The sequence below is a fragment of the Triticum urartu genome, chromosome 2 (assembly GCF_003073215.2).
Source record: "Triticum urartu cultivar G1812 chromosome 2, Tu2.1, whole genome shotgun sequence".
NCBI classification, from domain to species: Eukaryota; Viridiplantae; Streptophyta; class Magnoliopsida; order Poales; family Poaceae; genus Triticum; species Triticum urartu.
In genome coordinates, this window is record NC_053023.1 from 736789739 (window position 1) to 736814717 (window position 24979).

Here is a 24979-nt window from a genome sequence, read left to right on the forward strand (position 1 = left end):
TCCACCGCCTCCTCCTCCGGCGAGTGACGATTAGGGCCCTCGGCCGGCTCCTTCTCCGGCGCGTGGCGGCACTCCGCCTCCTTCTCCGCCTGCGCCGACGCGCCCGAGCAGCCAGCCTCCTCCTTCTCCGCCTCGTCAGCAAGGGCGGAAGAGACCTGCCGCCGCTCCAGCTGCTCCGGCGCGTCGTAGTCCTTCTCCTCCGCCGCTTAAGCAAGTAAAGAAGACAACCGCTCCGTCTGCTCGGTCGGCGTCTAGCAGTACAATCAGAGGCGGGAGGACATATAGATTCGGTCCTTCTCTGAAGACTCCAGAGAAGTTACCATATGAGAGGACCCTGGAGGAGAATGCCGAGATCGCGCGAGAAGAAGTGAGGAACTTCTTTGAAGGGGTGAAAGCAAAGAAACATCCACCTCCGGAGGAGAAGGTAGATCGGGTGAAAGTGAAGCGCACTCTGGCTGCCCTGACAAAACCACCGAAGTCTGATCCGCCGAAAGGAAACTATGACCGCATTATTGGAAAGGAATTTGCCGAAGCGGAGCGGTCGGGAAGTACTGTCAGTGATCAAAGGCTGAAAGAACGACGAGCTGGGAAACAAATTGCCCAGCTCGGCAAACAAGCGAAGCAATCGTGCCCCCCGCTCAAGGTGCCTAGCCACAACGTCGATAATGATCCGAGGATGGTGCCCGGCTATAGCAATCTTGCAGATTACCTGCCCGACGAAGTACATTATGAACCCATGGAGGTGCAGATACAAAGATACGAGTACGGGAAGCCTCTCGTCAAAGATGAAAGATCTCTATCAACGATGATGCGAAGATTGCATGATTGGTACTTGAAAATCTGCAGAGACTCTGGGGGGGGGGGAGTACTTTGTATGCGAGAGTTAAACCGGAGCATGACCTCGTTGGAATTGATCTGTTGCTTGTTCCATTTGAGGAGTTCTATCAGTTTTTCAATCAATTGGCCCTCGATAAAACAACGGTTGCCTGCTACTGTCTGTAAGTAGTACTACTTCTGTCATTAAGTTTCTCTATATAGCTTAGCTCTTTCATTGCATGTATTTATAATCATCCTCACTATATTATGCAGATTGAAGATCACCGAATTGAAGAAAAGACAAGTCGGTGATATTGGGTTCATTAACACATATCTCATAGATGCAACTCAGGTTAAACTTCATGCCGCAGCTACCGAGGCCAGCTTGCTACGATCGTTCGTAATAAATCAAAACAAAGATATAATACTCTTTCCTTACAACTTCAGGTGAGTGTTACTGTCTTGTGCGTATTCGGTTTCCCTTATATATTAGTCAAGTTTATAGTAATGTAATTGATGAGTTATGCATGTAGTTACCACTATATTCTCCTAGAGATTAAGCTTAAGCAGGGAGTAGTAACCGTCTTGGACTCTAAACGAAAAGATCCCAAGGAGTATGCGGACATGACTGAAATCCTTAAGAAGTAAGTTAAATCGATCATTATCCACCATATCAGCAACTTTGTTCATTTCCTGATATCAAGTAATTGTTTTCTTTGTCCGGCAGGGTTTGGAGAAAATTCACCAAAACAGTTCCGGGACTGCCGAAGGAGCTGGAATTTAGACACCCGAAAGTAAGTACTATAGTAGCATGTTCCGCGCATCTCCTAGTGATTCAAGCGCTAGTTTCATCAATACCATTTAGCATTCTTGCTTATCAGTTTGATTGACCTCTATTTCTTGTAAAGTGATTGTGGCAAGAATAAGGGAATGATTTCTATGGATACTACATCTGCGAGTCCATCCGCCACACGACCTGTGAGCGGGGCAGGTACTCTAACGAACAATATGAAGTACGTAAATAACAACATTCACAATTTTATTTTATTACCATCATTTGTGTTGAGTTTCATTCATTTATATATATATATATATATATATATATATATATATATATATGTATTGACCCCCTTCTTCAAATTAGATGTTTCGGAAGCGGGATGAACTCCTAGCACCAGCTCGCATGCGAGCAATTCAAGAGGAATTGGCGGCATTCTTTCTTGACCACATGATCCCTGAAGACGGAGAATTCTATGTAGACCCTAAGTCCGTATGATTATATTTGTAAGAGATAATTATTGTATATATGTAGCCGGTAGTGTCAGATAGATATACGAGAACTTGTTGTTCGACCAATCTCTCGGAGAAGGAGAGGTGGTCGATATCACTTCTCTCTGTATATATGCATATGTGTTCATGACGATCTTCTGTTTCCTTCGTTTGCTTACTAGCTAGCTAGCGTGTCTAGTCCTTTCTATATACGTATGTATAATACGTAGCGTCGACCAAGTACGGACATAACAGAGGACACTTCTCTCTATTAATTATAACTAGCTAACACAATATATGAAACACCTAAATTAACCCCCCAAAACCCCCACCCCCCCCCCTTTCATAAAAAAAACAAAAACCCCAGCCACAAAAGTGCTGACGCGTGGATGCCTATTGGTCCCGGTTGGTGCCACCAACCGGGACCAAAGGGTCTCCTGATTGGGCTCTGCACACTGCCCACGTGGAGGGCCTTTAGTCCCGGTTCTGGATTGAACCGGGACTAAAAGGGGGAGGTATTAGTACCGACACTTTAGTCCCGGTTCCGGAACCGGGACTAAAGGCCCTTACGAACCGGGACTATAGGCCATTTTTCTACCAGTGAGCTTGCTCGCAATCAGAACTCTAGGGTCAAGTGGATCTAGTGGTCTCCCAGTCCTCTGTTGCTCGATCAAGCCCCATCTTGCCTCTTCTTGATCAATGCTCAGTGCCATATTCTCTGGCTCCATAAAGCTCCATCCGGCCTTTTCTTCATCAAAGCCCAGTGCTCTCTTGGTCTTCTCTGGCTCCTCCAGGCTCCATCTGGCCTTGTCTTCATCCAAACGTTTCTGCCAGGAACGGAGGAAGACGTTCTTCTCCACAATCTCCCGGAGCACATTGCCTTCCACATCGACATAGGGCATCTCGACAAACATCTTCTTGATGTCGTGGCGCTTCGGGCAGTCAGCGGTTAGCAGTGGCCGCTTCAGTTTCACGTCAAGAAGTATCCTTAGAAGGAACTTGGAGAGGCACGGTAAGAAGAAGGAATGGCAAATAATGTGCTGGACCTTGAGGTCATCAGCGATCAGCTTCCCAAGAAAGTCCTTGAAGTCGGGCAGCAACATGTCCTCATAATCCCTGCCATTTGTCTGATGCAGGATCTTCACAAACCTTGAGTGCAATGCTCTGAAGTCGCCTAGCTCTCGTTCTGGGGTCAGTAGGGCAATGTTCCAGTCGTCCAGCTTTGCAAACGCATACTCGCCAGTCTTCTTAGATATCAGCCAGTTGTTTTCATCAAGCAACGCCTTGGAGACAGATACATGGTTGAGGTGGTTCTGAACCACAAGCCCAGTGGCCGAGTGGAAGGTGAAGGCAGTATCATCATGCACTGTAGGGAACAAAGCACCCTTCTGTCCTGTGACAAGCTTGTTGGGGGTGTGGTAGATCACCTTCTTCTTGTTCAGTTTGTAGTAGTCTTCGGCAATCATCATCCCCTTGTCGCGGAGGTCGACATCTCCGTATGCTCTGTCACAGAGATAGAATTTTTAAACAATCATGCAGAAGGTACTTGCCTAGTAAATGCGTGTACAGCGAACAATATTTGTAATCACCCAAAACATGCTAAAAAGAGCAAATGAATCAATAGATGCTCGTACGAAATAAAATTGACTTTCTCTTGATTGAAAACTAATCATGAGACAGCGTTTTGAATCAATTACCCATGGATTCAGCCAAAAATGCAAGTGTTCGATAGATTTAGTGCTTCCTACAAACAGTTGATTACGTCGCTCATGCAGATCATAGCCCAAATAATACAATCTATGTCCAAGCTTTAGTGGGTTTTATCAGGACAACATACGCCCAGAGAACTAGGCTGGATACTTGAAAAATACTCTGGGTTTATCAAGGAGATGGCAACAGTCTTGCATCTATATAGACGCTTAGGAAAAGAGAATATCTACTCCAACGGTAGACACTATTCACAGGCGCCAGCAAAATCGGCCGCTGCACAGCGTTTTTTTAATCTCGTGCGAACAAAAAAATACCCCAAGCGCCAGCACCTATTTTTGCGCCCCGATGCCATCCCAAGCGTCAGGATTTGACGCTCTAAGCGCTAATCGACTCGCGTTGTAGATGCCCTAACCAGATCCGAAACTCGAGTGCCAGGGTTAAGGAGTTTGGCTTACATCATTTGTTCGATCCGCCCCGTGGCCATCCCGCGGCGAGGAGTGAGCAGGCCGTGGGTGGGAACCGGCCCTGGGAGAATCTCGCCGGCAGCAGCACGATGGCCGCTGAGGAGGGAGTCAGAGGTCGCCGGCCCAGCGCGGGCGACCGTGGAGAGGGACTTCGAGAGGACACGCAGCATATCCGGGTGTGGGGATGGGGACGGGGACGGGGACGGCGGCGGCGGTGGCGGTGGCGGAGCTCTCAGATCTCGGAGTCGGAAGCGCTCGGGATTTTGGGAGGTGGCGGTGGCGGAGCTCTCAGATCTCGGAGTCGGAAGCGCTCGGGATTTTGGGAGGTGGCGGTGGCAGAGCTCTCAGATCTCGGAGTCGGAAGCGCTCGGGATTTTGGGAGGTGGCGGCGGGGCTCGGAATGGAGGTGAGGAGTATTTTCTTCTTCTTTGATTCGAGGGGAGGGAGGCGAGGAAATGGGAACCCCACCCTACTCTAGGTTTTCTTCCGGGCAGCCAATCGCGAACATACCTGGCCAGACGGGCCGGCCCGGCACGGCACGGCACGGCCTGTGCTAATCGTGCCTGGCCCGGCACGGCCCGCCGTGGCACGTTTAATAGCCGGGCCATATCGTGCCGGCCCACGGGCGCAGCTCCTTGGCCCAGGCACGGCCTGATTAGTAAACGGGCCGGCCCGATGGCCCGTTTAGCACGCTGGGCTGCATATTTTCACCCTGTTGGGCTGGTTTTTAGGCCTATTGGACTATATTTTACGTATACATCTATAAAAAAAATCTGAAATATATATAAAGAAATTAAACGGGCCGTGCCGTGCCAGCCCGCGTTCCCAGGCTCCAGGCCCAGGCACGGCCCAAGGCGTGCCGCGTGCCAGGCACGGCCCGTTTAGCCCGTGCCGTGCCTGGCCCATGGCGGGCCGTGCCGGCGTGCTTGCGGGCTGGCCTGTTTGGCCCGGCCCATTTGGCCAGCTATAATCGCGAACGGGCGTTGCTCCACTGGGCCGGCCGTAACAATCTACTGTATGTATCTAGGCTAGTGTTTTTTTTCTCCTTCTCTTTTGTTTTTTCGGTTTTCTTATTTTGATTTCCTAGAAAACAAAAAAAAAGATGTTTATTTGTTTATAAAAAATTGAACGTTTCTGAAAATCTAAGAATTTTTTCCTCAATTTGGGAACAGTGTTTCAAAAACACGTGAGCATTTTTTTAAAGTATTCAAAGCATTTTCTAGAAATTCCAAACATTTCTTAAAAGAAAAACACAACCATTTTTTTAAACAATATTTGTGCAAGTCTGAAAGTTTGAGAATTTTTAAAAAAATTGTAAACAAATTTTCCTAAATTGTGAGCATCTTTTAGAAAGTATTCGAAGCATTTTCTAAAATTTTCAAAAAAGAAAAACACAACCATTCTTAGAAAATTTACCTTCTAACTTTTTTGTATAAGTCAATAAAAGTCCCCGTTTTCAATTTCTATTTGTACAAGTCTGAATGTTGTGACCTTTGACATGACACCCAGAGCAAGTTACTGTAGATGTTGCTATTACTTCTTCTACCAATCCCTTTTGTCTTCATGTCTTTTTTGATCTACCTTTAGATTTTATGTAATCTGGATCAAGGATAATTGTTCTTTCAGGTTAACCCTCAGATTGCCTTGAAATTGTGCTCTTTGATTTTTCAGGGAGGTTCATCATAAGGTATGGCCAGCACTAGTATTTCTACCCTCTCAATCTCAACATCAAGAATGTCATATCATTGTGCGTTCTTCGGAGCTTCTAATGCCAATTCTATCGACCTTCTTGACATTGATAAGAACCTTGCTTGTGTATTCATTGTCCCTCTTTTGTTGTTTCAAATCTGCTTTGGCTTACTCTTTTTTCTTTAGGTCTCCATCTGTCAATGAAATACTTGTCTGGTAATTCGTCGATGTTTAATCCTTGTAGCACCTTGAGTAAATGGCAGCATAGCATGCCATCTTTCTGAAATTTGCAACAAATGCATCCTATGTTTTGTTCTTCAGGTTCAATCGACACTAGGAAGCTTCTAGGGTTAAAATCGTATTGTGCATGAAGCGGTGCCTTGTATACATTGTATGCCTTCATCCTTTCTATTTCAACCATGTGGAATTTGCTTGATTTCGTCAGTTCATCTTGAAATCTGTAAAAAAAATTGCTTCTACTATAGGGTTTGCCAGCTTGCCGTTCTAATGCCCAGTCACACCACCATTTGGGATCCGTGTTCCTTGTAATAGAATCATTTTGCCTTTTCTTTTCTTCTATAGTCTCTAAAACTCTGTTGAATTCTGTCATGAAGCTTATGACTTTGAATGTTGATACTACATTTGCCTTGAATACCGATTTTGTTCCTCCACTTCTTACAACCATCTGAATAAATGGATAAATTTGCATGTCGTAGTACACAGGAACAAATATTTTTCTACTCTTCTACATTGTTTTGAAATACTTGACACCTTGTACCTCAAAATCTTTGCATAAGTTGTGGCTATTTAGTTTCAAATCCAGCAGTTATTTGAGAATTAACTATGATGTCATGAAACTCAACATGTCGGCCTGGTCTTCTTGCAAATATTCGTCAGTCTTTGCCTTGAGCTTTTCCGAGTATGTGGACTAGGCAATTTCTATGATTTGCTTGTGGGAAAAGCTGTTTGACAGCTTCTTTCATAGATTTTGTCCTGGTTTATGTTGATTCAGTTTGGTGGTTTCCAAGAAGATCATCATCATTTGGCCCCAAGGAGGTTTTGATTATCGGTTGCCAATGGCTAGTAATTGGAGTTTCAGACAATTTGGGGAGGTAATTTGTAGCCAATATCCTTGGGGTTTGCTTGATGAAGTGGTATACAAATACTATGATGGGGAAAAGAATTGGGTGACAGTTAGTAATGATAAAGAGCTAGCTACCATGTTTGTTAGGCATAAAGAGAAAGATAATTTTCATGTGAGGCTGCAAGTTGATGTGCTTGAGCAGGCATTTGGACCTAGGATGGCGGGTGCAACATCTCGGGGAGAACCAAGTCGTCGTAATGGCATCTCTAGCCAGAACAGTTCAGTTGGTGCACGGCGACGTGGTGGCTCGACAAGTGTGGGCAACAGCAGTAGGGCCCCCCTTGAAGTGGAGCCTAATGGCTACAATTCTGGGGTTGATGAAGAGAAGCTATATTCTGATGTTATTCGGAATTTACGACGGGCACATCGGACTGAAAATCAAGATGAGGCTCACAATGCAGTCCGTGTGGATGATGACATGATGGGTGAGGACGAAGACCTTGCAGCTGTTGAATGGGACCCTTTGAACCCTCATATGGAAGAAGGTACAGTTTTTGCATCCATGAATGAGTGTAGAAATGCACTTGTGACATACTGCATCAAGGTAGAATGTACTTTCAAAGTTGACAAGAGTGATCAAGTACGTTACAGAGTGCACTGTCCGACTGAAGGTTGTCCATGGAGGCTGCTTGCATCTAAAATGCGGAATAGCACTAATGTTCAGGTCAAAGTGAACCCTTTTAAGCACACATGCCAGGAATCAACCCTTAGGAAGGATACAATCAGTAGAGCCAAGTCAAGATGGATGGCAGAAGAAGTAAAGAAGTGGGTGAAAGAAAACCAGCAAGTGGGTCCAAAGGAATTGCAAAAGAACATCAAAGATAAGTTCAAGATAGATTTACCATACATGAGGTTGTTCAATGGTAAACAACATGCTATGGATTCTATTTATGGTAACTGGCAGGAAAGTTTTCAATTGTTGTATTCATTCAAAGGTGAAGTGGAGAGGACAAGCCCATGTAGTATTGTAGATATTGATCACCACACCGTGGAGTACACATTCAGGGGAGTGACAAAGACCAAGGAATGCTTTAGGAGGGTTTTTGTCTGCTTTGAGGCTTGTCGCCGGGTTTTTTTGGCAGGCTGCAGGCCTTATTTGGCTATTGATGCCACTTTTCTCACAGGGAGGTTTAAAGGACAGTTAGTAGCAGCTTGTGCAGTTGATGCACATAGTTTTGTATTTCCAGTTGCCTATGGTGTGCTGGAGACAGAGTCTGAGGAGAGCTGGACTTGGTTTTTGCATAATCTCCGCTGGGCTATTGCAAATCCCAATGGGTTGGTCATTCATACAGATGCCTGCAAAGGTTTAGAAGTGGTCGTGGATAATGTGTTCCCTGGAGTAGAGCATAGGGAATGCATGCGTCACCTTGCTGCAAATTTCATGAAGAAATTCAAAGGAAAGGTGTATACCGACAATTTATGGCCAGCATCTTTGACATGCAGTGTGAAGAAGCACAACTACCACTTGAGGCAGTTATACATGAATCCCAAAGTGACAGAATACTTGGAAACACACCACTCCAAGTTATGGGCCAGAAGCCAATTCAGTGAAGTGAGCAAAGTTGACTATGTGCACAATAATCTAGCAGAGTCTTTCAACTCAACGATCGGAAACTAAAGGGTCATTATGTGGTGGATTTGCTTGACAGGATAAGGATAGAATACATGTAGAAATTTCATTATCGTGCAGGAATAGCTGAGGCAAAATTCATGGGCCACATTATCATCCCTACCATGATGAATGAACTGAAGCAGAAGACAACATGCTTGGAAATGAACATGACTCTTTGCTCGGGTACCACAGCAGAGATATCATATTTGGATAAAGAGAAGAGGGAATGGAGATATCCAGCGGATTTAGAAGCTAGAACTTGCAGTTGTAGGCAATGGCAGATAACTGGGTTGCCATGCATTCATGCCTTGTTTTTCATCACTTCTCTCCCAGGTCCAGCAGGGAACATACAACAGTATGTGCATGATTACTACTTTGTTGCAAGGTTCAAAGCCACATATGCTTATTCCTTGCCTGCTATGGAGGGAAAACAACAATGGGACATGGTGGACCCTGGATTCAAGCTTTGCGCTCCAATTCTGAAGAGAGCAGCGGGTAGACCAAGGAAGAGTCGAATCAGACCTCGCAGCGAAGGAGCTGGACTTGGAGCGAGGAAGCGTAAGTGCACAAGGTGTGGTGGGTCTGGTCATTTTGGTAAGTATTGTGATAACACAGTAGATCCAGCGGTCGGAGAGAGTTTCGAAGAAGGCTTCGATGAAAATGTTGGTCAGCAGCCGGTTGCCTCAACAGATGATGAAAATGATGGTCAACAGCCGGTTGCATCAGATAAGGATTTTGACGAGGTTCCAAATGATGATGGTCAACAACCGCATGATTCTGACGATGATCCAAAATATCCTCCAAATAATGATTCAAGTGAGGCTCCAAATGGTGATCCAAGTGAGGCTCTAAATGGTGATCATGGTGATCCAAGTGAGGCTCCAAATGATGATCCAAGTGAGGCTCAAAATGGTGACCAACCTTCTGTTGTTGTGAGTTCTGCTAGGTATGTAAATCTTGCAAGGGTCAAATACTACTGTACATCTATCACTTGACATGATCTCATTACCGTTTATGTTTTGCACAGCTCTATGGTAGGTTTGAAGAAGATGCACAAGGTATCGACAACCAAGAGAAGAAGAGAAGAAACAATGAGCACAAGGTGCACGAGGAGCAAAGTGATGGCAAGAAGCTCAAGGAACAGACAGAAGCCCCAACGCTATCTATGAGTAATTATGAAACATTATGAATAAGGGATGATGTTGTATTATGAAACATTTATCACTTGACATGTTGTATTTCTGTTGGATGATGTTGGACCTATGTTAGAAGTATGTTTGACATGATGTTTAAATATCTGTTGGATGATGTTTGAATGAGCACATGAATAATTATGAAACATTTTTTTGAATTTTGTTTTGCTCATTTAAATTCTGGTCAAACCTAACTTTGACTAAGATTTAAACAAGTCTAAAACATCAAAATGAAAAACCAAGCTTGGATACTTCTTAGTCAATCCAAAATGAAGTTGTGGTGAGCTTTTTGAAATTTTCATGAAAAATGTGCTAAAAAGAGGGGTCCAAAGGTAGGGTAAACAGCCTCATTTCTAAGCAAAAGAAATTTCGACCTTGTCAAATCAGCCAAATAACTTTCCTACACATATATTCTATATGTACAGACTATGTGCGCTGGTTTTTCCATTTTTTATTTTTTTAAAATTTGTTTTGCTCATTTGAATTCTGGTCAAACTTAACTTTAACCAAGATTTAAACAAGTGTAAAACATCAAAATGAAAAACTAAGCCTGGATCCTTCTTAGTCACTCCAAAATGAAGCTGTGGTTAGTTTTTTGAAATTTTCATGTTCATTTTCCCAAAACACTTCTCTTCACTTCATACAAGAGAGTTTGAGATACTCGAGATATCATACAATACACATGAACTTATCATTTGAATGTACGTAAACCTTGTTTATCAACTTAAATCGTTAGTATATGACATAAGAAGACTATGCGCAAGTTTTTTATTTTTCTGATTTTTATTTAATTTATTATGCTCATTTGAAATCTGGTCAAACATAGCTTTGACTGCTTCAAACCCCTCCCAAACCCCGCTAACCCTAGCGCTGAACAAGGACCGTTCATCTAACCCTAGCGGCGATCAAGGGCCGTCGATCTAACCCTTCTAGAAGGAATCTGCGGGGAGGAGGGGGTGATCCGCGAGATGCAATCTGATTGGCTGGGAGATTGTTTTTTTAACAAATACCGGGCGCGCTGGATGGACCGTTGGGCCGTCTCGTGCTCTGGGTCTGAGACCGCAGTAAATAGCCCGTCTCAGCCTTTCCAGGCCTTGCATGCATGGAGGCAGCAACGTGGGTTTGCATGCGCGGGAGGCGGCGACGTGCATGCATGTGAGCGAGGCGAGCGAGGCGCGCTAGGTGAGCTAGGCTAGCGAGGCGAGCTAGGTGGTTCAGTGCAGTGGTTCAGGGCAGCGATTCACATGCACCGCCCGGTCAAAGAGCTATGCAGTGATTCAGATGCACGCACGCGCCCCATGCATCGTTTTCGTGCAAAAAATTAAGTGTGCAAAACGTAACGGATACACACACACGTCCGGATTCACACACGCACAATTCTCATCCTTTCTCTCTTCCTCTCCCACGCACAGGCCTATAAATGGGGTGCCTCTCTTCCTCTCCCACCCACAAGCCAGATCCGATCCTCTCCAGCTTCAAACACCCAAGCGACCGAGCCCTCCGATCCCCAAGCGAGACCAAGTGAAGATGCGGTTCAACGGGCCGACCTTCAACCGTTCGCCTGTCATGCCGGAGCTGCGCTACCCACCGGGCGTGCTCGTGGAGAGGGAGCTCCGTGTGTGGGCTATTTCAAGGTGGAGGGGTTCCGTCGAACTCACCCGCGCCTTCCTCAGAGCCGGCTATGCCCACCTCCCACGGGGCTCGCCGAGGATGTTCACCCTCAACGAGGTTCGTGACCGCGGCGGCATCCTCCTACTGCTCACGGTCAACTTCACCAACCCGTTTGACGCGCGCGAGCTCCTCGTCCAAGTCTTTTGGCGCGGCTGCGAGGCCATCTTCTTCACCGTCTACAACATCTACACCAACTACGAGCGCATCTTCCCCGCTCTAGGCCAGATGCACTCCCTTCCCTACAAGGAGGAGGAGGAGGTGTGAAGATGAAGACGGTGTTGAAGGGGCGCGCGCGGCCAAGGTGGAAGAAGAAGGTCAAGATGAAGATGTTCAAGCCTGGAGTCAAGCTCGTCATGTTTCGTTTTTTATTTTGTTGCTTTTCTATGTCGTGTCATGTCGTGTCATGTTTCGTCATGTGTCTGTGAACTGTCCGTGAACTTATCTAAGTTATTGCAATGGTACGGTGTGTTCCATCTTATCTAAGTTATTAGGGTTTATTATGTGTGTTAAAAATGTCCGTGCCCAAACATATCATTTCTTCCCTAAACAAGTCATGAAGTTTGAGAACTTGTGGTTTTCATTAATGAAAATCGGAGGGGGTGAGAAGCCCTCTGTTTCATTCAAACAAAAAGTCATGAACTAGCATGCAAATTTATTCCCTTTAAATCCTAAACCAAGTGCCACTCTAACCCTAAACCAAGTGCCACTCTGACCAAAATCATGTGGTAGTGCAACATACATTTTCAACCTTCCAACCCTCCAAAATTTAAGTGCAAAACAATGGAAAACCACTCTCACGCGTGTGCAAACATTCACGGTCTCACTATTTTTTTAAAATAAATTAACAATCTCACTATGTATACCTTCCTTCCCTATCCATGTCAAAGTCTTGCCATCTGTCCTAGCGGTTACCAGCGCGGCCCTAAACACAACAAACCCACGCGGTCCTGGGTTTGAGTCCCCAGCCGCACCAATTTTTTGTGCATTTTCCACCCTTCATTTTTTAGACAAATTATGTTTTTCTCAATGTAATGCCCTTAAAAATTGTTCATTTATTTTGGCACCTGGCGTAAACCTCTACCAGAGCTGAGGCACATTTTCCATGACATTTTGGTCTTTGATTTAAATCACGGTGTATTTGAATTGGATTAATTAACAGCTCCAAAAAATTTCTAACCTTAATTGTTTGGCTCCGGAATAATTCAATTAGCTTCCACAAAAAGTTCCAGCATTATGATTTACTGCCTAAATTAAATCAGAATAGAAAACAGAAAATATGCAAGAGAACCCCCAAATGGGCCTAGCCTAATTGGATGCAGTTGGCCCATTAGTCTAGCCTGCACTTGGCTCTACGCTCTGAATTTGGCCCAAGAGCAACTTTTTTTTTGGACAGAAAGGCAGAGCAGAGAGCTGCATTTCATTGATCAAAAGTTTCTGAATTCCTAATTTGTTCACTTTTTTTCCAACATATTTAAATGTTGGTCACTTCTTCTCTTTTTGTTTCAACATTTAAACAACTTTAACCAACATTTAAACTAGGTGGATTTCTCAAACAATTTCAAGATTACAAATTCTTCCATAATTCATGCCTTTCCATACATTTTCAACATTACAACCAGTGCGATTACCATACCTACAAATGCCCAAAAGTATTTGCAAATGGGTATTGGTAGTGCTTGATCTTCAAGCTTCCTAACCTTCTTCTTCAACATCCTAAGCTCAACAGCTAGCTCTCTGTCAGTGCGTGCTTCGCCCTCCATCCCTTCTTCCGGAGCTCGTGGTGTGGCCACTGCCGTTCGTGGCAGCATGCGCAACCATTCTTCATGATCTTCTTGCAGTTCATTCATCGGAGTCTTGGCCAGAGCATCGACCCAAAGAAAGAAGCATGTCACCTGCATGAACACCAAACAGATCAACCCATTGCTCAAAGATCCCGACCAAGAAAATGGTGCAATTGCCCTGATTCTTACCCCATTCTCACTGCACGCGTAGAACGGACGATTCTGGTTCCTCGGCATCTGAGAAACCCTCCGATCAACGCCCGCCCGGCACCACAGACTGACGAAGACAGGCATGTCCACACGCGCCCAGCTCTGCATCCGCGAGGTGGCGCGGGAGCTTGAGGAAGACATGGAGCTCGGAGCCGAAGGGATCTCAACGCCGCCGCGCCCTCCACTGCTAGCTTCCCACCGCCGCGCCCTCCACAGCTAGCTTCCCGCCGTCGTGCTCACTCTCTCGCCGTGGTCACTGTCGTGCTCTCTGTCTCCGTGGTCACCGCCGCTGTTGCCCGCTTATATAGCACACCCGCCAACGGCTCTCTGCTCAACAGCTCTCTGCTGGGTCCCACAAGCCACGTGTGCAATGGTCTGAATAAAATTGGCCGTTTCTGTCGCCTGGTCCCACCTGTAAGGGCCGAGTCAAAAGGTTGACCTGACGGAGACGGCAGAGTTCACGGAACGAGTCGGTGCGCACGGACTAGGGGCAAAACTGAGCACAATTCGCATCTGAGGGCAAAACTGAGCACAATTCGCATCTGAGGGCAAAACTGAGTACATGGACACCACTGAGGGCAAAAGGATAATTAACCCTAATATCTATTGATGGGAATCTCCATAGCCTGTTGATACGCCTAGATGATGTGAGAATATCTTCCCCTTTTTTGTCTTCTCCACAACCACCACTCTATTCCACCCATAGTGCTATATCCATGGCTCACGCTCATGTATTGCGTGAAGATTGAAAAAGTTTTGAGAATGTCAAAAGTATGAAACAATTGCTTGTCTTGTCATCGGGGTTGTGCATGATTTAAATATTTTGTGTGGTGAAGATAGAGCATAGCCAGACTATATGATTTTGTAGGGATAACTTTCTTTAGCCATGTTATTTTGAGAAGACATAATTGCTTTGTTAGTATGCTTGAAGTATTATTATTTTCTATGTCAATATGAAATTTTGTCTTGAATCTTTTGGATCTGAATATTCATACCACAATTAATAAAAATTACATTAAAATTATGCCAAGTAGCATTCCGCATCAAAAATTCTGTTTTTACCATTTACCTACTCGAGGACGAGCAGGAATTAAAGCTTGGGGATGCTTGATACGTCTCCAACGTATCTATAATTTTTGATTGCTCCATGCTATATTATCTATTGTTTTGGACATTATTGGGCTTTATTATCCACTTTTATATTATTTTGGGGACTGACCTATTAACCGGAGGCCCAGCCCAGAATTGCTGTTTTTTGCCTGTTTTAGGGTTTCGAAGAAAAGGAATATCAAACGGAGTCCAAACGGAATGAAACCTTCGGGAACGTGATTTTCTCACCGAATACTGTTGGAAATATGCCCTAGAGGCAATAATAAATTGGTTATTATTATATTTCCTTGTTCATGATAATCGTTTATTATCCATGCTAGAATTGTATTGATAGGAAACTCAGATACATGTGTGGATACATAGACAACACCATGTCCCTAGTAAGCCTCTAGTTGACTAGCTCGTTGATCAATAGATGGTTACGGTTTCCTGAACATGGACATTGCATGTCATTTATAATGGGATCACATCATTAGGAGAATGATGTGATGGACAAGACCAAATCCTAAGCCTAGCACAAGATCATGTAGTTCGTAAGCTAAAGCTTTTCTAATGTCAAGTATCATTTCCTTAGACCATGAGATTGTGCAACTCCCGGATACCGTAGGAGTGCTTTGGGTGTGCCAAACGTCACAACGTAACTGGGTGGCTATAAAGGTACACTACAGGTATCTCCGAAAGTGTCTGTTGGGTTGGCACGAATCGAGACTGGGATTTGTCACTCCGTGTAAACGGAGAGGTATCTCTGGGCCCACTCGGTAGGACATCATCATAATGTGCACAATGTGATCAAGGAGTTGATCACGGGATGATGTGTTACGGAACGAGTAAAGAGACTTGCCGGTAACTAGATTGAACAAGGTATCGGGATACCGACGATCGAATCTCGGGCAAGTATCGTACCACTAGACAAAGGGAATTGTATACGGGATTATTGAATAATACCTTCAATGGTCTTACACCTAAAATGAATGGTTTATTGAATCTCGATCGTAGTGATACACATGTTCATGCCAAAAGATATAAGATAGTAATGATAGTACCACCTACTTGTGGCACTGCCACTTAAGTCATATCGGTATAAAACGCATGAAGAAGCTCCATGTTGATGGATCTTTGGACTCACTCATTTTTGAAAGGATTGAGACATGCGAACCATGTATGTTGGTAGATATGCATGAAGAAACTCTATACAGATGGATCGTTTGGACTCACTTGATTTTGAATCACTTGAGACATGCAAATCATACCACATGGGCAAGATGACTGAAAGCCTCGTTTTCAGTAAAATGGAACAAGAACCAACTTGTTGGAAGTAATACATCTTGATGTGCGCACTCCAATGAGTGTTGAGGCATGTAGTGGATATCGTTATGTTCTTACTTCACAGATGATTTGAGTAGATACTGAGTATATTTACTTGATGAAACATAAGTCTGAATTATTGAAAGGTTCAAGTAATTTCAGAGTGAAGTTGAACATCGTCGTGACAACAGGACAAAATGTCTATGATATGATCGTAGAGATGAATATCTGAATTACGAGTTTGGCACAGAATTAAGACATTGTGGAAATTGTTTCACAACCAATACAGCCAGGAACACCATGGTGTGATGGTGTGTCCGTACATCATAATTGCACCCTATTGGATATGATGCATACCATGATGTCTCTTATCGAATTACCATGATAGTTTATGGCTTAGGCATTAGAGACAACCACATTCACTTTAAATAGGGCACCACGTAATTCCGATGAGATGACACCGTATGAACTATGGTTTAGAGAAACCTAAGCTGTCATTTCTTAAAAGTTTGGGGCTGCGACGCTTATGTGAAAAAGTTTCAGGCTGATAAGCTCGAACCCAAAGCGGATAAATGCATCTTCATAAGACACCCAAAACAGTTGGGTATACCTCCTGTCTTAGATTCGAAAGCAATAAGGGATTGTTTCTAGAATCGGGTCCTTTCTCGAGGAAAAGTTTCTCTTGAAAGAATTGAGTGGGAGGATGGTGGAGACTTGATGAGGTTATTGAACCGTCTCTTCAACTAGTGTGTGGCAGGGCAGATGGAGTTCTTCCTGTGGCACCTACACCAATTGAAGTGGAAGCTTATGATAGTGATCATGAAACTTTAGATCAAGTCACTACCAAACCTCGTGGGATGACAAGGATGCGTACTGCTTCAGAGTGGTACGTAATTCTGTCTTGGAAGTCATGTTGCTAGACAACAATGAACCTACGAGCTATGGAGAAGCGATGGTGGTCCTGGATTCCAAAATGGCTCGAGGCCATATGATCCGAGAGATGATCCATATATGAAAACAAAGTGTAGACTTTGGAAGAACTACTTGATGGTCGTAAGGCTGTTAGGTACATATGGATTTTAAAAGGAAGACGGACAATGATGGTAAGTATCACCATTAAGAAAGCTCGACTTGTCGTTAAGATGTTTTCTGACAAGTTCAAGGAGTTGACTGCGATGAGACTTTCTCACTCGTAGCGATGCTAAGAGTCTGTTGGAATTATATTAGCGATTACTGCATTATTTATGAAATCTTGCAGATAGGATGTCAAAACATTGTTTCCTCGATGATTTTCTTGAGGAAAGGATGTATGTGATACAACCAGAAGGTTTTAACAATCCTGAAAGATGCTAACAAGTATGCAAAGCTCTAGCAATCCTTCTAAGGACTGGAGTAAGCATCTCGGAGTTGGAATATACGCTTTGATGATGATCAAAGATTTTGGGTTTATACAAAGTTTATGAGAAACTTGTATTTCCAAATAAGTGAGTGGGAGCACTATAGAATTTCCGATGAGTATATGTTGTTAACATATTGTTGATCGGAAATGATGTAGAATTTCTGGAAAGCATGCAGAGTTATTTGAAAAGTGTTTTTCAATGGAAAGCCTGGATTAAGCTACTTGAACATTGAGCATCAAGATCTATAAGGATAGATCAAAACGCTTAATGGTACTTTCAAATGAGCACATACCTTGACATGATTAGTGCCACCAAGATATCTTCGGATAGATGGCACCGACGTTTAGGTCACCCATCTCCTTTAGTTGTCAGGAGAATTCTTAGCCAAAATAAACTCCCTTGTGCTAGTTTTTCCAGTAGTGATTCTGTTTGTGACGCCTGTCAACAGGGAAAAAGTCACCAGTTACCTTATCCAAAATCAATAAGTGAATCCAAGTTTCCTTTAGAACTTATTTTCTCTGATATTTGGGGACCTGCTGTTGAAACAGTAGGCAGAAAGAAATACTATGTGAGTTTTATCGATGACTTCAGCAAGTTCACATGGATATATTTGATCAAACACAAGTCTGAAGTTTTTCAAAAATTTCATGACTTTCAGCACCTTGTTGAACGACAGTTTAAGCGCAAAATTCTTGCTCTTCAGACAGATTGGGGAGGGGAGTATGAAAAACTCAGCTCCTTCTTCACCAAAATAGGAATATCTCATCATGTATCTTGTCCCCATGCGCATCAACAGAACGGGTCAGCAGATAGAAAACATCGACATATAGTCAAAGTGGGCTTGTCTCTTCTTGCCCAAGCCTCTATGCCCTTAAAATTTTGGGATGAGGCGTTTATTGCTGCTACCTATTTGATCAATCGCCTCCCCAACAAAGTTATCAAGTTTAAAACCCCTCTTGAGCGATTGTCCCATGAGAAACCCAATTATTCTGCACTTAGGATTTTTGGGTGTGCTTGTTGGCCCAACCTCCGACCCTATAACAGGCACAAACTTCAGTTTTGTTCCAAACAATGCACCTTTCTTGGATATAGCAATCTTCACAAAGGTTTTAAATGCCTTGATATTTCAACAGGACGAGTGTATATCTCCAGGGATGTCATCTTCGATGAAAATGTATTTCCCTTCGCTACACTTCACCCAAATGTAGGTGCACGACTTCGGGCAGAAATTCTTCTTTTGAGTCCGGAGTTACTAAACCCAACCGATCATGGGGATGAATATTATGCTGATGATCATTTGTTATATAGCCCTACTTCTGACGGAGATAGCAGTGAAAAAAACTGCACTCCAAATGCTTGTGATTTTATGCAACAGCAGCAGGAAACAGCTGGCGGCGAACACGAGGCAGATTCGCCTGGACGCGCCGATTCTGGAGCTGACGCGGGAACAGATCCCCAGGCGGATCTGCTGACACCCTAGGCAGATCCTCTGACGCCGCCCCCACCAGAATCCGGGGCCATCCACTCCCCGGGTGACGCCTGGCACGGGTCTCCAGGCGGGTCGGGTGGGCCGGCCTCTTCTCTGTCTCCGCGCCCGAGTCGTCACGAGGTGGGTGGGCCTGAACCTGGTCACCTGTCCCCGCTGCGCGGTGCAATGATGGCGGGCGCGACCGCGCGCTGGCCCGTGGTCATGTGGCGCCCGCTGACTCGTCAAGGCGGGATTCTCCTGCTCCCCCAGCACGCGATCCAACATCGTCCGACCGTGCGACAGACGAGGTTGGTTCTGCTGTGGCGGGATCGGGATCTTCTGCGGTTGCCGCACCTGTACGGTCCAACACACCTCCTCGGATGACTACACGAGCACAACGAGGTATTTCAAAACCCACAGTTTAGAAAGATGGGACACTCAGGTATTATAAGCACTTCAAATTTGCAAATTTTGCTTCTACTGGTGAGCCCCAAAACTTGACCGAAGCTCTAGGAAATGATAATTGGAGAAAAGCCATGAATATAGAGTATCATGCACTTATGAAAAACCAAACTTGGCGTTTGGTTCCTCCTAAGCGAGAGAGGAATATTATTGATTGTAAATGGGTGTATAAAATTAAAAAGAGACCTGATGGCACAATAGATAGATCTAAGGCTAGACTAGTAGCTAAGGGCTTCAAACAACGCTATGGTATTGACTATGAGGATACTTTTAGTCCCATAGTTAAAGCTGCTACTATTAGACTTGTTCTATCTATTGCTGTCTCCAGGGGATGGAGTCTTCGCCAATTGGATGTTCAGAATGTGTTCTTACATGGCGTTCTCGAGGAGGAGGTCTATATGAGACAACCACCTGGGTTTGAAAATGGTTCAAAGCCACATCATGTGTGCAAGTTGGACAAGGCCTTGTATGGTCTAAAGCAGGCACCTAGAGCCTGGTATTCAAGATTAAGTGCAAAGCTTCAGCAACTTGGTTTCAAGCCTTCAAGGGGTGACACTTCTCTTTTCTTCTTCAAGAAAGGGAAGGTGATGATATTTATGTTAATTTATGTTGATGACATAAATGTTTCCAGCTCTTTAGAGGAAGCTACCGCAACATTGTTATCAAATTTGAAAAATGAGTTTGCTCTTAAAGACCTAGGAGAGTTACACTACTTCCAAGGTATTGAGATAAAAAAGTTGCATGATGGTATTATGTTAACTCAGGAAAAATATGCCAATGATGTAATCAGACGTGTAGGAATGAAGGATTGCAAACCTCTAGCACACCTATGGCTATCACTGATAAGTTGTCATTATATGAAGGAGAATTACTAAGCCCAGAAGAAGGAACTAAGTACAGAAGTGTAGTTGGTGCTCTCCAGTACTTGACACTAACAAGACCTGATATATCCTTTGCTGTTAATAAAGTTTGTCAATTCTTACATGCTCCTACCTATGTACATTGGACAGCTGTAAAAAGGATATTGAGGTATCTTGAAGGGAGTGCCAACACTGGGCTAAAATTGTGTAAATCTTCTTCAACCACAGTAAGTGTGTTTTCTGATGCAGACTGGGCTGGATGCCCTGATGATAGAAGATCTATAGGGGGATTTGCAGTCTTTCTTCGGTCGAATCTGACATCCTGGAGTGCTAAGAAGCATGCTACAGTGTCACGCTCGAGCACTGAGGCAGAATATAAATCTTTGGCAAATGCAACAGCTGAGGTAATGTGGATTGAAACTTTACTTGATGAACTTGGCATTGGAAGAACAAGTGTGTCGTGCTTATGGTGTGACAATCTTGGAGCAACGTATTTGTCTGCAAATCCAGTGTTTCATGCACGAACAAAGCACATAGAGATTGATTACCATTTTGTACGAGAAAGGGTTGCACAAAAGTTGCTGGATATTCAGTTCATCCCAACAGGAGATCAAGTTGCAGATGGGTTCACAAAACCGTTACAAGTCAAGCAACTACAGGCCTTCAAGCGCAATTTGAACCTTGATACGTTAAGATTGAGGGAGGATGTTAAAAGTGTAGGACCATAGTTGTAATGTGACATTGTAACGTGATTGTATTTGAGTTGAGGCATAGGTTGTTGGCTAGGATAATCTCTATCTCATGTATAGCTTGGAGTAGAGGACAAGTTAACAACCAACTAACCACCCGCGCCTTATCATGTAATTGCTCTGCCTATATTAACACGAAGGCGTCCCTGCCAGGAGGCAACACGCTTAACCCTAGATTTTACAGAAAGACGATGTGCTGGCGATGTGCAGTGGAATCTCACCCCTCTGATCTTGTTATGGCTCAAAGACAGATCGATATGGTCGGGAAAGGCAGCGAGACAAACAGATATATCACCAGAAAGGTTATCAGTGACTCATTACTCAGCACGCACTAGTGGAAAAAGGGCCTAATGTGAAGCACATTAGTCCCGGTTTGCAACTGAACCGGTACTAATGTGACCATTAGTGCCGGTTCCAACGGCTAGGCGGTCGGCGCTCATTAGTACCGGTTCATGCCACGAACCGGTACTAAATAGTTAGTGGCTGGCTGTTGTTAGGCTGGGGCCTGACCAATCCATTTAGTATCGGTTCTCGATATGAACCGGTACTAAAGAGGTTGTGACAGGCTGTTTTTAGTCCCACCTCGCTCCCCTAACAGGGTTTTTATCACCTTAAATATATTACTTCTCAAACTATCACAAGAACTTGGTCTTCATTGAACTCTACGTGTAAAATTTGTGGCTGCAATATGAGTCTTTACCGGTTTCTAAACCGTTGAGGACTCATATTGACAATTCAGATTGTACACAAAAAGATCTTTGATGATCAATGTATTTTTAATGTATATTTTTACATGTTTACACCGTCACTCTCTCCTCTCTCCACTCACACTCACCCGGTCTCCCCCGTCAACCCCCCCCCCCCCCCCCCCCCCCCCCCCCCCCCCCCCCCCCCCCCCCCCCCCCCCCCCCGGTCCCCCCCGTCAACCCCCCCCCCCCGCGCCGGTCCTCCCCTGCCGGCCGCCCCTCACTCTCTCCTGACTTAGCATGTGCAAAATGAACTCTGAAAAGGTTGAAACTTAGCCCTGAAATTGAAAAGCACTACAAATGAACTCTGAAAAGGTTGAAACTTGACATGGTATCATCATTTCACCCGCATAGCATGTGCAAAAAAGTAGAGAGGGTCACGGCAAAAACTGGATGCACTTTGTGTACAAACTGGACAATCTCTTTCGAAGTATCAGGGTTTCGGATGAAAACTCATCTGTTACATCGGTAATTGAAAATTTTAATAACTTATTACAACTCCGGACTTTGTTTGCGTTTAGCATGCATCATTCAAAGCCATCTCATCAACTTTCAACCCTTTCTGACATAATTTGCTATTTTTAATGCATTTACCGATTTGTTTTGAGCTAAATGGCCCTGAAATTGAAAAGCACTACAAATAAACTCTGAAAAGGTTGAAACTTGTCATGGTGTCATCATTTCACCCGCATAGCATGTGCAAAAAAGTAGAGAGGGTCACGGCAAAAACTGGATGCACTTCGTGTACAAACTGGACAATCTCTTTCGAATTGTCAGGGTTTTGGACGAAAACTCATCTGTTACACCAGCAATTCAAAAATTTAATAACTTATTACAACTCCAGACTTTTTTTGCGTTCAGCATGCACCATTCAAAGCCACGTCATCAACTTTCAACCCTTTCTGACATAATTTGCTATTTTTAATGCATTTACTGATTTGTTTTAAGCTAAATGGCCCTAAAATTGAAAAGCACTACAAAATAAACTCTGAAAAGGTTGAAACTTGGCATGGTGTCATCATTTCACCCGCATAGCATGTGCCAAAAAGTTGAGAGGGTCACGGCAAAAACTGGATGCACTTCGTGTACAAACTGGACAATCTCTTTCGAAGTACCAGGGTTTCGGATGAAAACTCATCTGTTACACCGGCAATTCAAAATTTTAATAACTTATTACAACTCCGGGCTTTTTTTGCGTTCAACATGCACCATTCAAAGCCACGTCATCAACTTTCAACCCTTTCTGACATAATTTGCTATTTTGAATGCATTTACTGATTTGTTTTGAGCTAAATAGCCCTGAAATTGAAAAGCACTACAAATGAATTCTGAAAAGGTTGAAACTTGGCATGGTGTCATTATTTCACCCCCATAGCATGTGCAAAAAAGTAGAGAGGGTTACGACAAAAACTGGATGCACTTCGTGTACAAGCTGGACAATCTCTTTCGAAGATCAGCGTTTCGGACGAAAACTCATCTGTTACACCGGTAATTTAAAATTTTAATAACTTATTACAACTCCTGATGTATTACCAATTTGAATATAATGATAAAACACACTAATATTAAACATAAGAAAAAATAATCACTGAAAAAACTATTTTTAAAGTTAAGTTACTCACAAACTAGTGATTCACACAAATTTCAAATAATTCAAATTTAAACTATTTAAAATATTCACAAAGAAACTCTAAATACAGCAAAAAAATTACTCAGAAATAAATAAAAGAAAATATATAAAGCATAAAAGAAAAAAAATATAAAAAATATTTCGGCGCTACCCAGTGGGCCTGCTCGGCCTTGGGCGTGGATATGCAGGCCCAGCAGGCTCACAGGGCAGCGCGGCAAAGTTAGTCCCAGAAGCCTGCTTTAGAGAGGAGCTCGAAGGAGCAACCGCGCTGGGTTTATAAACCAGTGCGGCTGCCCTTCGCTCAGCGAGGTGGAACTAAACTTTGTGCACCGCTGCACGCGAGCGCACCCTCTTTAGTACCGGTTCGTGGCTTCAACCGGTACTAAAGGGAGGTTCTTTAGTACCGGGTGGAGCCACGACCCAGTAGTAAAGAGGGTGCGTTTCCCGCCGCTCGGGCTGCCAAATTTGACCTTTAGTACCGGTTGGTGGCTCCAACCGATACTAAAGGCCTCTCCTATATAAGCAGCACTTACGAAAATTTTCAGTTAGTTTCTGTTCGTCTTCGTCACGCGCGTCCCTGTGCCGCCCGCGTCACCGTCGTCGCTGCCCCCGTCATCGCCGCCCTAGCCCGTCGCCATCGTCATCGGCTGATAACCCACAAGTATAGGGGATCGCAACAGTTTTCGAGGGTAGAGTATTCAACCCAAATTTATTGATTCGACACAAGGGGAGCCAAAGAATATTCTCAAGTATTAGCAATTGAGTTGTCAATTCAACCACACCTGGAAACTTAATAGCTGCAGCAAAGTGTTTAGTAGCAAAGTAATATGATAGTAGTGGTAACGGTAGCAAAAGGTAATGATAGCAAAAGTAATGTTTTTGGTATTTTGTAGTGGATGTAACAATAGCAACGGAAAAGTAAATAAGCGAAGAACAATATATGGAAAGATCGTAGGAAATGGATCGGTGATAGAGAATTATGCCGGATGTGGTTCATCATGTAATAGTCATAACCTAGGGTGACACAGAACTAGCTCCAATTCATCAATGTAATGTAGGCATGTATTCCGAATACGGTCATACATGCTTGTGGAAAAGAACTTGCATGACATCTTTTGTCCTACCCTCCCGTGGCAGCGGGGTCCTAGCGGAAACTAAGGGATATTAAGGTCTCCTTTTAATAGACTACCGGACCAAAGCATTAACACATAGTGAATACATGAACTCCTCAAACTACGGTCATCACCGGTAAGTATCTCGATTATTGTCACTTCGGGGTTAACGGATCATAACACATAATAGGTGACTATAGACTTGCAAGATAGGATCAAGAACACTCATATATTGATGAAAACATAATAGGTTCAGATCTAAAATCATGGCACTTGGGCCCTAGTGACAAGCATTAAGCATAGCAAAGTCGTAGCAACATCAATCTCAGAACATAGTGGATACTAGGGATCAAACCCTAACAAAACTAACTCGATTGCATGATAAATATCATCCAACCCATCACCGTCCAGCAAGCCTATGATGGAATTACTCACACACGACGGTGAGCATCATGAAATTGGTGATGGAGGAAGTTTGATGATGACAATGGCGACGGATTCCCCTCTCCGGAGCCCCGAACGGACTCCAGATCAGCCCTCCTGAGAGGTTTTAGGGCTTGGCGGCGGCTCCATATCGT

The 24979-nt window shown here is 44.0% G+C and overlaps 1 protein-coding gene across 1 annotated transcript; it reads right to left on the reverse strand.

Moving 5' to 3' along the window:
• Positions 1 to 2651: 2651 nt before the first annotated feature.
• On the reverse strand, positions 2652 to 4727 carry LOC125538389. Its single transcript, XM_048701644.1, has 2 exons — positions 4251 to 4727; positions 2652 to 3588 (listed from the first exon to the last, which is right to left on the reverse strand). Exons 1-2 carry the CDS (start codon positions 4427 to 4429, stop codon positions 2652 to 2654), a joined length of 1116 nt encoding a protein of 371 aa, XP_048557601.1. The 5' UTR covers positions 4430 to 4727.
• Positions 4728 to 24979: the final 20252 nt, after the last annotated feature.